This window comes from Oncorhynchus masou, chromosome 29 (genome assembly GCF_036934945.1).
Source record: "Oncorhynchus masou masou isolate Uvic2021 chromosome 29, UVic_Omas_1.1, whole genome shotgun sequence".
Lineage (NCBI taxonomy): Eukaryota > Metazoa > Chordata > Actinopteri > Salmoniformes > Salmonidae > Oncorhynchus > Oncorhynchus masou.
In genome coordinates, this window is record NC_088240.1 from 59,869,553 (window position 1) to 59,885,951 (window position 16,399).

At 42.2% G+C, this 16,399-nt stretch overlaps 1 protein-coding gene across 1 annotated transcript in view; it reads left to right on the forward strand.

The window, feature by feature from the left end:
* ago3a (argonaute RISC catalytic component 3a) overlaps positions 1-16,399 on the forward strand; it is a 46,355-nt gene that overhangs the window by 19,587 nt on the left and 10,369 nt on the right. The window contains exons 10-16 of the mRNA XM_064945466.1: positions 4,056-4,199; positions 10,537-10,670; positions 11,221-11,405; positions 13,952-14,111; positions 14,683-14,773; positions 15,093-15,287; positions 15,703-15,837. Coding sequence (XP_064801538.1) covers positions 4,056-4,199; positions 10,537-10,670; positions 11,221-11,405; positions 13,952-14,111; positions 14,683-14,773; positions 15,093-15,287; positions 15,703-15,837 — 1,044 coding nt within the window. The remainder of the gene's footprint in view (positions 1-4,055; positions 4,200-10,536; positions 10,671-11,220; positions 11,406-13,951; positions 14,112-14,682; positions 14,774-15,092; positions 15,288-15,702; positions 15,838-16,399) is intronic.

Sequence of the window (16,399 nt, forward strand, 5' to 3'; positions counted from 1 at the left end):
TCTGCATTGTATAAATAATAGTGAAGACATTAAAACTATGAAATGACATGCATGGAATCATGTAGCAACCAAAAAAGTGTTAAACAAATCCAATTCTTCAAGGTAGCCACCCTTTGCCTTAATGACAGCTTTGCACACTCTTGGCATTCTCTCAACCAGCTTCATGAGGTTGTCATCTGGAATGCTTTTCCAGCAGTCTACAAGGAGTTCCCACATATGCTGAGCGCTTGTTGGCTGCTTTTCCTTCTCTCTGCGGTCCAACTCATCCCAAACCATCTCAATTGGGTTAAGGTCAGGTGATTGTGGAGGCCAGGTCATCTGATGAAGCACTCACCATCCTGGTCAAATAGCCCTTACACAGCCTGGAGGTGTGTTTTAGGTCACAAATTATACTCCCACTAAGCCCAAACCAGATGGGATGACATCACGCTGTGGTGTCCATGCTAGTAAAGTGTGCCTTGAATTCTAAATAAATCAGTGTCACCAGCAAAGCACCATCACACCTCCTCCTCCATTCTTCACGGTGGGAACCACACATGTGGAGATCATCCGTTCACTTACTCTGCGTCTCAAAGACACTGCGGTTGGAACCAAAAATCTCAAATTTGGACTCATCAGACCAAAGGCATTTTTCGGATTGACTGACCTTCATGTATTAACGTAATGATGGACTGTCGTTCCTCTTTGCTTATTTGAGCTGTTCTTGCCATAATATGGACTTGGTCTTTTACCAAATAGGGCTGTTTTCTGTATACCAACCCTACCATGTCACAACACAAATGATTGGCTCAAATGCATTAATTTGTGGAATTTCTTTCCTTTTTATCTTTTAAAAGGCTCACTTGTTAATTGAAATGTATTCCAGGTGACTAGCTCATGAAGCTGGTTGAGAGAATGCCAAGAGTGTGCAAAGCTGTCAAAGCAAAGGGTGGCTACATTGAAAAATCTCAAATATAAAATATATCTTGATTTGTTTTTAGTTACTACTTTTTTGATTACTATGTGATTCCATATGTGTTAGTTCATTAGTTTTGATGTCTTCACTATTATTCTACAATGTGGAATATAGTAAAATTAAGAAAAACCTTTGAATGAGTAGGTGTGTCCAAACTTTTGACTGCTACTGTATATGAGGAAATGTCAATAGGGGGGGGGGAAGGAAATGCAGCTAGTTTGCTGTATTCTGGCTACACTTTGATGTGAATGCCAGTCAAAGTTGGCTGGCTAGCTAGCTAGGGATTAAAACGTTGCCAGCCATCATGGCAACGGAACATTTAGAACAAACGACTGTTGCATCCATAGATGTAGAACAAAAGACTTAATGACTGAGTCGCTGGCAACCGAACCGATAGAACAAATGACCAGCCGGCTTGGGTAGCAACCATAGATTTTTGTCGGGACTATATCTTGTGGAAGGATGAAATAGTATGAATAAATTAATAAGAATACATTGTTTTATGACATTGTCAAACATTATTTTTGTAATGCCCTCAACCAGTGTTTGGAGGTTATATTAATATGGTTTGCCAAAACGTAGGAGTGCTAATCTCGGATCAGGTCCCCTGTCTTGTTCATTATAATCTAAAAGGCTAAACTGATCTTAGATCGGCACTCCTACTGAATACGGGCCCAGGTCAGTGTTGATTTAAGGTCAGTGAAATGCCAGGTCGGAGATGGCATTGTTGCAGCATGGTGTCACCAGCACAATGCCTGGCCATGGTGTTTTCTGGAGGATGAGATGGGCTGCCACCGACGCCATTAGACTCCAACAGATAGCATCTCATTCAGCCTCTGCTGCTGTTCTGCCGCTGTCACTTAATTAAACAGAATCCCCATCTCCCACCTGGGATTAAAACATACCTCTGGCTGATAGTACACTGCCAGAGACCGAGACGCTGTTGACTTTTAATTTAGATGCAAAGAACCGTCAGCAAATAGTAACTGCGGGCAGAATAACTGTGTGAAAGATGCAGAAGGATTGGACAATCCGAGAGGGAAGTTTGACAATGTTCTAAAGGTTATTTCAGGACGTTTCGTATGATAGAATTCTGGGGACAATGTGAGCTACAAACGTGAGTTGTCTCAACATCAAAACATACTCAAACCTGGGTTGTATTCATTAGGGCATTCCGCACCAAATGAAAGTGTGTTTTATTTTTGGACAAGTTGAGTGTTTCTAATAGGAGTAGTTTGATTTCTTTTGTTTTTAGTGCATTATGAATGACACTGCCTTCAATCAATCAAATGTATTTATAAAGCCCTTCTTACATCAGTTGATGTCACAAAGTGCTGTACAGAAACCCAGCCTAAAACCCCAAACAGCAAGCAATGCAGGTGTAGAAGCACGGTGGCTAGGAAAAACTCCCTAGAAAGGCCAGAGAAACCTAGAGGAACCAGGGTATGAGGGGTGGCCAGTCCTCTTCTGGCTGTGCCGGGTGGAGATTATAACAGATGATGGCCAAGATGTTCATAGATGACCAGCAGGGTCAAATAATAATAATCACAGTGGGTGTCGAGGGTGAGGCAGGTCAGCACCTCAGGAGTAAATGGCAGTTGGCTTTTCATAGCCGATCACGCAGAGTATCTCTACCGCTCCTGCGATCTCTAGAGAGTTGAAAACAGCAGGTCTGGGACAAGGTAGCACGCAGAACAGTTGAAACTGGAGCAGCAGCATTGCCAGGTGGACTGGGGAAACAAGGAGTCATCAGGCAGGTAGACCTGAGGCATGGTCCTAGGGCTCAGGTCATCAGAGAGAGAATTAGAGAGATCGTACTTAAATTCACACAGGACACCAGATAAGACAGGAGAAATACTCCAGATATAACAGACTGACCCTAGCCCCCTGACACAAACTACTGCAGCATAAATACTAGAAGCTCAGACAGGAGGGGTCGGGAGACACTGTGGCCCGGTCTGACGATACTCCCGGACAGGGCCAATCAGGCAGGATATAATCCCACCCAGTTTGCCAAAGCACAGCCCCCACACCATTTGAGGGATATCTTCAACCAACAACTTACCATCCTGAGACACGGTCGAGTATAGCCCAGAAAGATCTCTGCCACGGCACAACCCAAGGGGGTGGGGGGGACGCCAACCCGAACAGGAACACCACGTCGGTGACTCAACCCCTCCTAGGGACGGCATGGAAGAGCACCAGTAAGCCAGTGACTCAGCCCCTGTGATGGGGTTAGAGGCAGAGAATCCCAGTGGAGGGAGGGGAACCAGCCAGGCAGAGACAGCAAGGGTGGTTCGTTGCTCCAGTGCCTCTCCATTCACCTTCACACCCCTGGGCCAGACGACACTCAGTCATAGGACCCACTGAAGAGATGAGTTTTCAGTAAAGACTTAAAGGTTGAGACCAAGTCTGCGTCCCTCACATGGGGAGGCAGACCATTCCATAAAAATTGAGCTCTATAGGAGAAAGCCCTGCCTCCAGCTGTTTGCTTAGAAATTCTAGGAACAGTAAGGAGGCTTGCGTCTTGTGACCGTAGCGTACGTGTAGGTATGTACGGCAGGACCAAATTGGAAAGCTAGGTAGGAGCAAGCCCATGTAATGCTTTGTAGGTTAGCAGTAACCTTGAAATCAACCCTTGCCTTAACAGGAAGCCAGTGTAGAGAGGCTAGCACTGGAGTAAAATGATCACATTTCTTTGGTTCTCGTCAAGATTCTAGCAGCCGTGTTTAGCACTAACTGAAGTTTATTTAGTGCTTTATCCATGTCGCCGGGAAGTAGAGCATTGCAGTAGTCTAATCTAGAAGTGACAAAAGCATGGATGAATTTTTCTGCATCATGTTTGGACAAAGTTTCTGATTTTTGCAATGTTACATAGATGGACAAAAGCTGTCCTTGAAATAGTCTTGATATGTTCGTAAGTTATATTTGAGACGACTGTACAACCAAGATTAATTGTCAGATCCAACAGAAGATCTCGTTTCCTGGGACCGAGAACAAGCATCTATGTTTTGTCCGAGTCTTCTGGATACCAACTTACCTCACCACCCTAAACACCCCTTTCTCACCCTCTCTCTGTCTCTGTGTGTGACCCCTGCAGGTGCGCAGTGCCAACTACGAGTCTGACCCCTTTGTGCAGGAGTTTCAGTTCAAGGTGCGCGACGAGATGGCCCACGTGACGGGGCGCGTGCTGCCTGCCCCCATGCTGCAATACGGCGGCAGGGTGAGCACAGAGCACTTTATGGTACCCTTCCTTTAAATCACGCTCCATACTCTGTTTGTTTTGACACGCTACCTACCCTTGCTATATGAGGGAACTAACCCCTTGCTTTGGTTTGATTTGATCTGTTTGTCTTTTCTCTCTGTGAATCATCTAGGAGTAGGTGTGCTGATCTAGGATCAGGTCCCCCTCTTATTCGTAGTGATTTCAAAGACAAAATTGATCCTAGGTCGGCACGGTTACTCGAAGACACTCTGAGAACAGGCTTGTCTGTGTGGATTAATATAAGCTAGTAGTCTTTGCTCAATGCTAACACGGCTACATCATTTTTCTTTACTGCTATTTTTTGAGAATGCATAGTACAGATCGTAATGACACTGTGCTATGACTCAATTTAGCTTCCTTTTGTGGTGTCTATGCTCCCCCCCTTTTTTTAGCTCACTCACTTTGGTTTGCAATTTCACTTTTTGCGATTCATGAGAGTAGATGTCACATGAGCGGGATTTTACTGAAAACAGTCTAATCAAATGTAAGTCTTAATCCCAGACCCAGTTTTGCATTCAAACATTAAAAGTGATTAGGACTGCCAAAGGAGAACTAAAGAAAATCTGTTTTTCTGGACACTGGATGAGGTCAGCCTTCTGGTTTCATTTTGTTAAGACACTACAGGACCTGACCTTTCTTTTCATCTTTCTACCGTGTCTAAATTAATAAACCATGTACGTAAACAGCACTTTTGGTGCATATTTTCAAATGAAATGTTATCAAATTTTGATTTGAACTATGAACAATTTTGTGAAAGCTAAATTTGGAGAATGCAGATTCTGAAGCTGAGAAATTAGTTGGCGTGTGGGAAGAGTCTGACTTTCAGCAAATAAATGTCCATTAAAGCAAAGTACAATGAATTTAGCTTACCAATCGCAAAATACCTCTTGAGACCTAATCACAATCTCTTCAAATTAAGTTACTACATATACAGTGCCTTTGGAAAGTATTCAGACCCCTTTACTTTTTCCACATTTTGTTACAGCCATGTTCAAAAATGAGGAAAAAAACCCAATTGAATCCAATCTACACACAATACCCCATAGTGACAAAAGGAAAAACGGGTTATTTGAATCTTTTGCAAATGTAATATATTTTAAAATTATATTTACATAAGTATTCAGACCCTTAACTTTTTTGGGATAGAGTAAACTACCCAGAGTAAACTACCTCCTCTTCAGTCCCAGATGCTAATATATGCATATTATTATTATTAGTATTGGATAGAAAACACTCTGGAGTTTCTAAAACTGTTTGAATGATGTCTGTGCGTATAACTAAACTCATATGGCAGGCAAAAACCTGAGAAAAAATCCAAACAGGAAGTGGATTTTAGTTTTTGAACTAAGCCCCTATCGAATACACAGTGGGGTGTGGGTCATTTTGCACTTCCTAAGGCTTCCACTAGATGTCAACCATCTTTAGAATGTTGTTTCAGGCTTCTACTGTGAAGGGGGGCCAGATGAGAGCTGTTTGACTCATTTCACATGAGGTACGTAGCTCTCGTTCCATTGCTTTTCTACAGACAATGGAATTCCCTGGTTGGAACATTATTGAACATTTATGATAAAAACATCCTAAAGATTGATTCTTAAACTTGACAAGTTTCTACGACCTGTAATATAACTTTTTGAACTTTTCGTCCGACGTTCGGCTGGACCTGAACGTGCATTTGGAATTGTTTACTAAACGCCCTAATAAAATAAGCTCTCTGGACATAATTGATGGACTTTATGGAACAAATCAAAAATGTATTGTCAAACTGGAATTCCTGGGAGTGCATTTTGATGAAGATCATCAAATGTAAGTGAATATTTATAATGCTATTTCTGACTAATGTTGACTACGCAACATGGCAGATATTTCTTTTTCCGTAAAGTTTTTTTTTTTTTAAATCTGCATTAAGGAGAAGTTTATATTTCCATGTATAACACATGTATTTTCATCAGCATTTATAATGAGTATTTCTGTAAATTAATGTGGCTCTCTGCAAAATCACTGCATGTTTTGGAACTACTGAACGTAACACGCCAATGTAAAATGAGATTTTTGGATATAAATATGAACCTTACCGAACAAAACATACATGTATTGTGTAACATGAAGTCCTTTGAGTGTCATCTGATGATCATCAAAGGTTAGTGATTCATTTTATCTCTTTGTGCTTTTTGTGACTCCTCTCTTTGGCTGGAAAAATGGCTGGGTTTTTCTGTGACTTGGTGGTGACCTAACATAATCGTTTGTAGAGCTTTCACTGTAAAGCATTTTTGAAATCCGACACTGTGGCTGGATTAATGGGAATTTTATCTTTAAAATGGTGCCTAATACTTGTATGTCAGAGAAATGTGATTTATGAGATTTCTGTTGATTTGTATTTGGCGCCCTGCAATTTCATTGGTTGTTGGCAAGCGGAACCCCGTTCCCAGACAGGTTAATTACTTTGTTGATGCACCTTTGGCAGTTATTACAGCCTTGAGTCTTCTTGGGTATGACGTTAAACGCTTGGCACGCATGTATTTGTATTTCTTCTCTGCAGATCCTCTCAAGCTCTGTCAGGTTGGATGGGGAGCTTTGCTGCACAGCTATTTTCAGGTCTCGACAGAGAAGTTTGATCGGGTTCAAGTCCGGACTCTGGCTGGGACACTCAAGGATATTCAGAGGCTTGTCCCGAAGCCACTCCTGCATGGTCTTGGCTGTCTGCTTAGGGTTGTTGTCCTGTTGGAAGGTGAACCTTCGCCCTTAGTCTTAGTTCCAGAGCGCTCTGGAACAGGTTTTCATCAAGGATCTCTCTGTACTTTGCTCATTTGTCTCGATCCTGACTAGTCTCCCAGTCCCTGCAGCTGAAAATCATCCCCACATGCTGACACCACCATCCTTCACCGTACGGATAGTGCCAGGTTTCCTTCAGACGTGACACTTGGCATTCTGGCCAAAGAGTTCAATCTTGGTTTCATCAGACCAGAGAATATTGTTTCTCATGGTCTGAGAGTATTTAGGTGCCTTTTGGCAAACTCCAAGCAGGCTGTCATATGCTTTTTACTAAGGAGTGGCTTCCGTCTGGCCACTCCTACCATAAAGGCCTGATTGGTGGAGTGCTGCAGAGATGGTTGTCCTTCTGGAAGGTTCTCCCATCTCCACAGAGGAACTCTGGAGCTCTCCGTGACCACCAGGTTCTTGGTCACCTCCCTGACTAAGGCCCTTCCCCCCCGATTGCTCAGTTTGGCTGGGCGGCCAGCTCTAGGAAGAGTCTTGGTGGTTCCAAACATCTTCCATTTAAGAACGATGGAGGCCACTGTGTTCTTGGGGATCTTCAATGTTGCATAAATAGTTTGGTATCCTTCCCCAGATTTGTACTTCGACACAACCGTGTCTGTACGGACAATTCCTCCGACCTCATGGCTTGGTTTTTGCTCTGACATGCACTGTCAACTGTGGGACCTTATATAGACGTGTGTGTGTGTGCGCCATTCCAAATTATTTCCAATCAAGTTGTAGAAACAGCTCAAGGATGATCAATGGAAACAGGATGCACCTGAAATCAATTTTGAGTCTCATAGCGAAGGTGCTGAATAATTATGCAAACATTTCTAAACCTGTTTGTTTTGTCATTATGGCTATAATGTAACAAAGTGGAAAAGTCAAGGGGTCTGAATACTTTCCAAAGGCTCTGTAGTCCAGTTTGTGTAATGGCCTTTTTAAATGTAGTGAGCTTTGAAATGATGTATTTATGTAAAAAAAAAAAAAAATATATATATATGTTTTTAAAATTCATGACATTTTGATGATGGTAGTATGATAAACAAACAAAATATATATTTACATAGTTTGACATTTTTGTTTACTTTTTGAAAGTACTAATATTAAGTTCCATAAAGTAGATGCAAAAATGTAATTTCAGCCTCTATTGCCTCACCTTGAAGGGTTAATGTAAAGGTTAAGGGCAATACAATTTTGACAGTTTCAGTGTTGATATGCTCAAATTGTACTTTTTTGAAGCTGTTTTGAAAAGAAAACATTTTAAAACACTGCACCTGTGTCTTTCAGTCTATACATGTTCGGCCTAAATACAGTGGCAAGAAAAAGTATGGGGGAACCCTGGAATTACCTGGATTTCTGCATAAATTAGTCATAAAATGTGATTTGATCTCAATTTAAATTACAACAATAGACAAACGGTCTGCTTAAACGAATAAAACAATTATATGTTCATGTTTTTATTGAACACACTGTGAACATTCAGTGTATGGTGGAAAAAGTATGTAACTGGTTGACCCTCCTTTGGCAGCAATAACCTCAACCAAATGTTTTCTGTAGTTGGGGAACAGACCTGCACAACGGTCAGGAGGAATTTTGGACCATTCCTCTTTAAAGAACTGTTTCAGTTCAGCAATATTCTTGGGATGCCTGGTGTGAGCTGCTCTCTTGAGGTCATGCCACAGCATCTCGATCGGGTTGAGGTCAGGACTGACTGGGCCACTCCAGAAGGCATATTTTCTTGTTGAAGCCATTCTGTTGATTTACTTCTGTGTTTTGGGTTGTTGTCCTGTTGCATCACCCAACTTCTGTTGCGCTTCAATTGGCAAACAGATGGCCTTACATTCTCCTGCAAAATGTCTTGATAAACTTGAATTAATTTCCCTCTACGATGGCAAGCCTTCCAGGCTCTGAGGCAGCAAATCAGCTCCAAACCATGATGCTCCCTCCAAAAGTTTAACGTTGTTTTTTAAAATTGTATTATTAATAATATTTTTATTTTTTACCTAGGCAAGTCACTTAAGAACAAATTCTTATTTTCAATGACGGCCTCTGAACAGTGGGTTAACTGTCTTGTTCAGGGGCAGAGCGAAGGGACAGATGTTTACCTTGTTAGGGATTTGATCTTGCAACCTTTCGGTTACAAGTCCAATGCTCTAACCACTAGGCTACCTGCTGCCCTAAGATGTTGACGTGCTGTGCCTTTTTTTCTCCACATATATTGTTGTGTGTTCTTTCTAAACAACTGAACTTTAGTTTAGTTTAATATGTCCACAGAATACTTTGCCAGTAGTGCTGTGGAACATCCAGATGCTCTTTTGCGAACTTCAGACGTGCAGCAATGGGGTTTTTTGGACAGCAATTGCTTCTACTGTGGTGTCCTCCCATGAACACCATTCTTGTTTAATGTTTTACGTATTGTGGACTCGTCAACAGAGATGTTAGCATGTTCCAGGGATTTCTGTCAGTCTTTAGCTGACACTCTAAGATTCTTCTTCACCTCATTGCAAGAGCAAGGTGCAGAATGCTAAGTCATCTTTGCAGGACGGCCACTCCTAGAGTAGCAACAGTGCTGAACTTTCTCCATTTATAGACAATTTGTCTTACCATGGACTGATGAACTTCAAGGCTTTGGGAGATACTTTTGTAACCCTTTCCAACTTTATGCAAGTCAACAATTCTTAATCTTAGGCCTTCTGAGATCTCTTGTTCAAGGCATGGTTCACATCAGGCAATGCTTCTTGTGAATAGCAAACTCAAATTTTGTGAGGTGTTTTATTTATTATTATTATCTTTTTAAATGTCATCGGGCAGGTCTAACCAACGTCTCCAATCTCGTCTCATTGATTGGACTCCAGGTTAGCTGACTCCTGACACCAATTAGCATTTGGAAAAGTCATTAGCCTAGGGGTTCATATACTTTTTCCAACCTAAACTACGAATGTTTAAATTATGTATTCATTATAGACACGAAAAATACAATAATTTGTGTTAATTAGTTTAAGCACGGGCTATTGTTGTGACTTAGATGAAGATCATATCAAATCTTATGACCAATTAATGCAGAAATCCAGGTAATTCCAAAGGGTTCACATACTTTTTCGTGTGTGTTTTGCTTTAAATGTATCCAATAAGTGTTGGTGTCTACACACAATTATTTTCTGTGTAATTTATACATGTGTGCCTGCATGACTTTCTGAAGTGTCTTGACTGTTGAATCTGTACAGCATGTCCTACTCCATTGGGTGTATGTGATTACTGTGCACTGGTTTTCTATCCTCGTGGGGACCTGAAATCTCCAAATGTCTCCAAGGATTATAAAACACTGATAATGATCCCTCTGAGAACAAAGGCTATTTTTAAACTTGGAGGTTAGGTTTAGGCTTACAATTAGGGTTAGGTGTTAAGGTTGGAGTAAGGGTTTTTAATGGTAATACATTTTAGGTCCCCACAAGGATATGAAAAACAAGTGTGTGTGCATGCAGAAGTGTGTGTGTGTGTGTGTGTGTGTGTGTGTGTGTACACCATGCAGCAGATCAACCGTACTACACTGTGGTTTCAGAACCGGACGGTGGCCACCCCAAGTCACGGGGTGTGGGACATGAGGGGCAAACAGTTCCACACGGGAGTGGAGATCAAGATGTGGGCCATCGCATGTTTTGCCACACAGAGGCAGTGTCGTGAGGAGATCCTCAAGTAAGAACCAACCAGTCTTATCTGTTTCACCCACTTACTATGTGTACAACTGGGTTATGCTCCTTAGGGCACACCTTGGCAAAATGTTCAATGGAAAACAAAAATTAGAATTTCTTATTGGTCTAGGTAGTCCTTCCCTGTTTCAGTACATTTTCTTCCATTTTGTGCCTAATAAACATCCCCCCCCTCCTATTCATGAAGCAGCTTTTCACATAGCCACAGGGATATATGGAAAGGAATACCTCCCTGCTACGGATGTGTGTTGAAGATGGCCTTCCCGATAAGAAAGTGATCCTTGTGTAATTAGTTTTTCCTCTACGCCTCTGATACAACCTTAGGATTTACACAGCGACTCTCATGGATTACATTACTAAACCGTTCCCGAACCAACCAGATTATATTTGGTCTTTACAACCCTTTTCCCCTCCTCCCCCTCCCTCATTTCTCCATTACTGTCTCTCCCTCATTCCTCTTTCCCTCCCTAATTCCTCCATCACTCTCTTCTGCATCCCTCTCTCTTCTTCCATCCATTACCCACCTCCTTCTATAGGGGTTTCACAGACCAGCTGCGTAAGATCTCCAAGGATGCTGGGATGCCCATCCAGGGCCAGCCGTGTTTCTGTAAATACGCCCAGGGAGCCGACAGTGTGGAACCCATGTTCAGGCACCTGAAGAACACCTACTCTGGACTGCAACTCATCATCGTCATCCTGCCTGGAAAGACCCCAGTCTATGGTAGGCAGCACCCACTACCGTTCAGAAGTTTGGGGTCACTTAGAAATGTTCTTGTTTTTGAAAGAAAGAAGGAAAAGCACAGAATAGAAAAAGGAGTGGGAGGCCCCGATGCACAACTGAGCAAGAGGACAAGTACATTAGTGTCTAGTTTTAGAAACAGACGCCTCACAAGTCTCCAACTGGCAGCTTCATTAAACAGTACCCACAAAACATCAGTCAACAGTTTCATAAGAAATGTTTTTGTTTCTGGCCATTTTGAGCCTGTAATCGAACCCAGAAATGCTGATGTTCCAGATACTCAACTAGTCTAAAGAAGGCCAGTTGTATTGTTTCTTTAATCAGCACAACCATGATCAGCTCTGCTAACATAATTGCAAAAGGGTTTTCTAATGCTTAATTACCCATTTTTTTAAATGATAATCTTGGATTAGCTAACACAACGTGCCATTGGAACACAGGAGTGATGGTTGCTGATCATGGTCCTATGTACGCCTATGTAGATATTCCACAAAATCTGCCGTTTCCAGCTTCAATAGTCATTTACAACATCAACAATGTCTACACCGTATTTCTGATCAATTTGATGTTATTTTAATGGACAAAAAAATGTGCTTTTCTTTATTAAAAAAAAGACATTTCTAAGTGACCCCAAACTTTTGAACGATAGTGCACAGTTGAAGTCGGAAGTTTACATACACCTTAGCCAAATAATTTAAACTCAGTTTTTCACAATTCCTGACATTTAATACGAGTAAAAATTCCCTGTTTTAGGTTAGTTAGGATCACCACTTTATTTTAAGAATGTGAAATGTCAGAATAATAGTAGAGAGAGTGCTTTTATCATTCATCACATTCCCAGTGTGATGAAGTTTACATACACCCAATTAGTATTTGGTAGCATTGCCTTTAAATTGTTTAACTTGGGTCAAATGTTTCGGGTAGCCTTCCACAAGCTTCCCACAATAAGTTGGGTGAATTTTGGCATTCTTCTTGACAGAGCTGGTGTAACTGAGTGAGGTGTGTAGGCCTCCTTGCTCTCACACACTTTTTCAGTTCTGCCCACAAATATTCTATAAGATTGAGGTCAGGACTTTGTGATTGCCACTCTAATACCTTGACTTTGTTCCTGCATTTTGCCACAACTTTGGAAGTATGCTTGGGGTTATTATCCATTTGGAAGACCCATTTGCGACCAAGCTTTAACTTCCTGACTGATATCTTGAGATGTTGCTTCAATATATCCACATAATGTTACTTCCTCATGATGCCATCTATTTTGTGAAGTGCACCAGTCCCTCCTGCAGCAAAGCACCCCCATAACATGATGCTGCCACCCATGTGCTTCACGGTTGCGATGGTGTTCTTCAGCTTGCAAGCCTCCCCCCTTTTCCTCCAAACATAATGATGGTCATTATGGCCAAACAGTTGTTTTTTTGTTTCATCAGACCATAGGACATTTCTCCAAAAAGTAGTAGTCTTTTCCCCATGTGCAGTTGCAAACAGTCGTCTGGCTTTTTGTGGCAGTTTTTGAGCAGTGGCTTCTTCCTTGCTGAGTGGCCTTTCAGGTCGATATAGGACTTGTTTTACTGTGGATATAGATACAAAAGTATCTGTTTCCTCCAGCTTCTTCACAAGGTCCTTTGCTGCTGTTCTGGGTTTGATTTGCACTTTTCGCACCAAAGTATGTTAATCTCCTTCCTGAGTGGTATGATGGCTGCGTGGTCCCATGGTGCTTATACTTGCGTACTATTGTTTGTACAGATGAACGTGGTACCTTCAGGCGTTTGGAAATTGCTCCCAAGGATGAACCAGACTTGTAGAGGTCTACAATTATTTTCTGAGGTCTTGGTTGATTTCTTTTGGTTTTGCATTGATGTCAAGCAAAGAGGCACTGAGGTTGAAGGTAGTCCTTGAAATACATCCACAGGTACACCTCCAATTGACTCAAATGATGTCAATTCGCCTATCAGAAGCTTCTAAAGTCATTACATTATTTTCTGGAATTTTCCAAGCTGTTTAAAGGCACAGTCAACTTAGTGTATGTAAACTTCTGACCCACTGGAATTGTGATACAGTCAAATAATCTCTGTAAACAATTGTTGGGAAAATTATTTGTGTCATGCACAAAGTAGATGTCCTAACCGACTTGCCAAAACTATAGTTTGTTAAGAAGACATTCGTGGAGTGGTTGAAAAATGTGTTTTATTGACGCCAACCTAAGTGTATGTAAACTTCTGCCTTCAACTGTACGTATTCACATGATATTCATTGGAATCACCTTATCCGTGCTGATTCACGGTCGAACATTTTCTGTATCTATATAATACTTCTACCAAAGCATTTGCTATTCTTTGAAACTCTTGTGTTGCTGAAGCAGCTTCGATAAGGGATGTGTGCTGCTGTGTGAACAGACGGTGTACATCTGTCTGGTATCTATCAATGCTTTCCCTTTAACGCATAGGTGGTACTTTACTCTTCACTTTCCTAATCTGACTGTTAATTGCACAGAGATTGATTGATCACTTCCTGTTACTGGTCCTGTGTAGCGGAGGTGAAGAGGGTGGGAGACACTCTCCTAGGAATGGCCACTCAGTGTGTCCAGGTGAAGAACGTGGTGAAGACGTCCCCCCAGACCCTCTCCAACCTCTGCCTCAAGATCAACGTCAAGCTGGGGGGAATCAACAATATCCTGGTGCCCCACCAACGGTACGTGGCCACTGTGGCTGGAGGATAGGACTGTCGAATGACCAAACAAATATTTTTATTTGGCTAAAGCGAGCACATTTTCTTTTGGAAATGTATGTACCTTTTTCTAATTTAGTCATATTTATCTTCCTTTAGAAGTGCATAAATCAGCTTGAAGTAGCTACAAAACAAGTTTTGTCGCCACCTATTATTATTTTTTGATTCACATGATTCGATCACCGCGATTGAACCGAATCCCAACTACTATAATCACGTAGTGAATCGTTTGTTTTGTCAAAGAATCATTCATATGAATCAAATGAATTGTTCAAATGTATTTATTTTTTTAGACCTGTGAAGCGGGGCATACGTTTAAACAGTAAATTAACTGTTAGGCCTTAGCCTAACAAAGTGTGTATTGGTCTTGAGAATATTTTATTTGTACACATATTCCATCAATATCAATCTCCTAATCAAGTGTCTTCCAATTTATGATTGACATAAATGTACATATTGTGTGAAATCTAAACCCTTAATCATATTGGAGAATCCTTGTTTGAACTCATTGGTCCTTCTCTCTTCCTCCACCCAGACCCTCAGTATTCCAGCAGCCTATCATCTTCCTGGGGGCGGACGTTACACACCCCCCTGCTGGAGACGGGAAGAAGCCCTCCATTGCTGCAGTGAGTTCACTTAACTCCTATTGGCCTATACCAGTAGTCTCAAACTCATTTTTCCCAGGGTCCACATTTATATATTTTTTTACTATTGCAACCATGGTTCACATTTACTGAGACAACCGCAGGCTGCATTAAATAGGCTCGCGGGCCTCATCTGGCCTGAGGACTACATGTTTGAGACTTCTGTGGCCTGGTCTATACTGTATCGCCACTGCAGTTCATAATGTTTGTGCAGAGCTAATCAATTTGTGCAGCGATGGTTTGTTTCTCTCACACACACTCTCTCTCATCCTGTTTCTCTCTATTACATCTCTCTCTCCAGGTGGTAGGCAGTATGGACGCCCACCCCAGCAGGTACTGTGCCACAGTCCGGGTCCAGAGGCCCAGACAGGAGGTGATCCAGGATCTGGCCTCTATGGTCCGAGAGCTGCTGATCCAGTTCTACAAGTCGACCCGCTACAAGCCCACCAGGATCATCTTCTACAGGGACGGAGTGTCAGAGGGCCAGTTCAGACAGGTGAGTAAAGACCGAGCGATTTGTCCTGGGGACAAGAAAATGTAAGTCTCTCTCAAACCTCCAGAACATCAGAAACCAGAGGGTGAAAGGTTGCATGTGAACTGTTGTCCCACTTTAAATAAACTGTTAAAGTTTGGTAGATGTCCTATCTGTGTAAGTAAACCATTGATGCACATCATGAAGGTCCACTAAGAGGACATTAGAATAACATGCATGGGCTGTGACCAAAGCATGACCTATTTACCTGTCACGCTGTCAGATGGTGGTGAAAGGGTGCAATGTTGAGGCCTATATCATCTGCCTCAACTGGTGCGAACTAGGGAAAACCTGCCCGTAACAGAGATGGAGGACATTCAAAGTCATATCGTCAATAATGGATGTTTTGAACCCTGTTTTATCCATCTGCCCACCCCAGGTGTTGTACTACGAGCTGCTGGCCATCCGCGAGGCTTGCATTGGCTTAGAGAAGGAGTACCAGCCTGGCATCACCTACATCGTGGTCCAGAAACGCCACCACACCCGCCTCTTCTGTGCCGACCGCAACGAAAGGGTGAGTCGGCCCACATTTCCTTCCGGCCACCCTCCCAGCTACCTTCGGGTCATTCTGAGATAATACCCATGCCTGAGTCACACTATGGGGCCAAATCACACCCAAACTGACTCTTACGTTTTCTTCTCGCACCGTTCCAACAGCTTTAGTAGCTGTATAACCAGGCCAGCTCACTACAGCTTGACTCAACTGTTTGGCACAGCAGTGTGAAACGCCCTTTATAGATTAGGGGGGGAAACTGTGTGTTACAGAGTTGGTCCGTGGTGTTTTATTAACTGCTCTAAATGGTTGTCCTAATTATCCAATTACACTGTTGTCAATGGACCTGCTCTCCTCACCCCTGGTAATTCTATCCCATTATAGCATTAGGCCTGATTGACGGACCTGGAGTGCCACTCGAGGCCTGGGAGAGCAGGGCTTTTGGAGTTATCACCTTGTTTACAAGTGAAGTGAACTTTGACGGACAAGGAGAAATCAATTTAGTCATTATTCTGGTCATTTGTAGACGACATCATTCAGAGCTGTGGAGATAAGGCGGCACACAATTGGCCCAGCGTCGTTA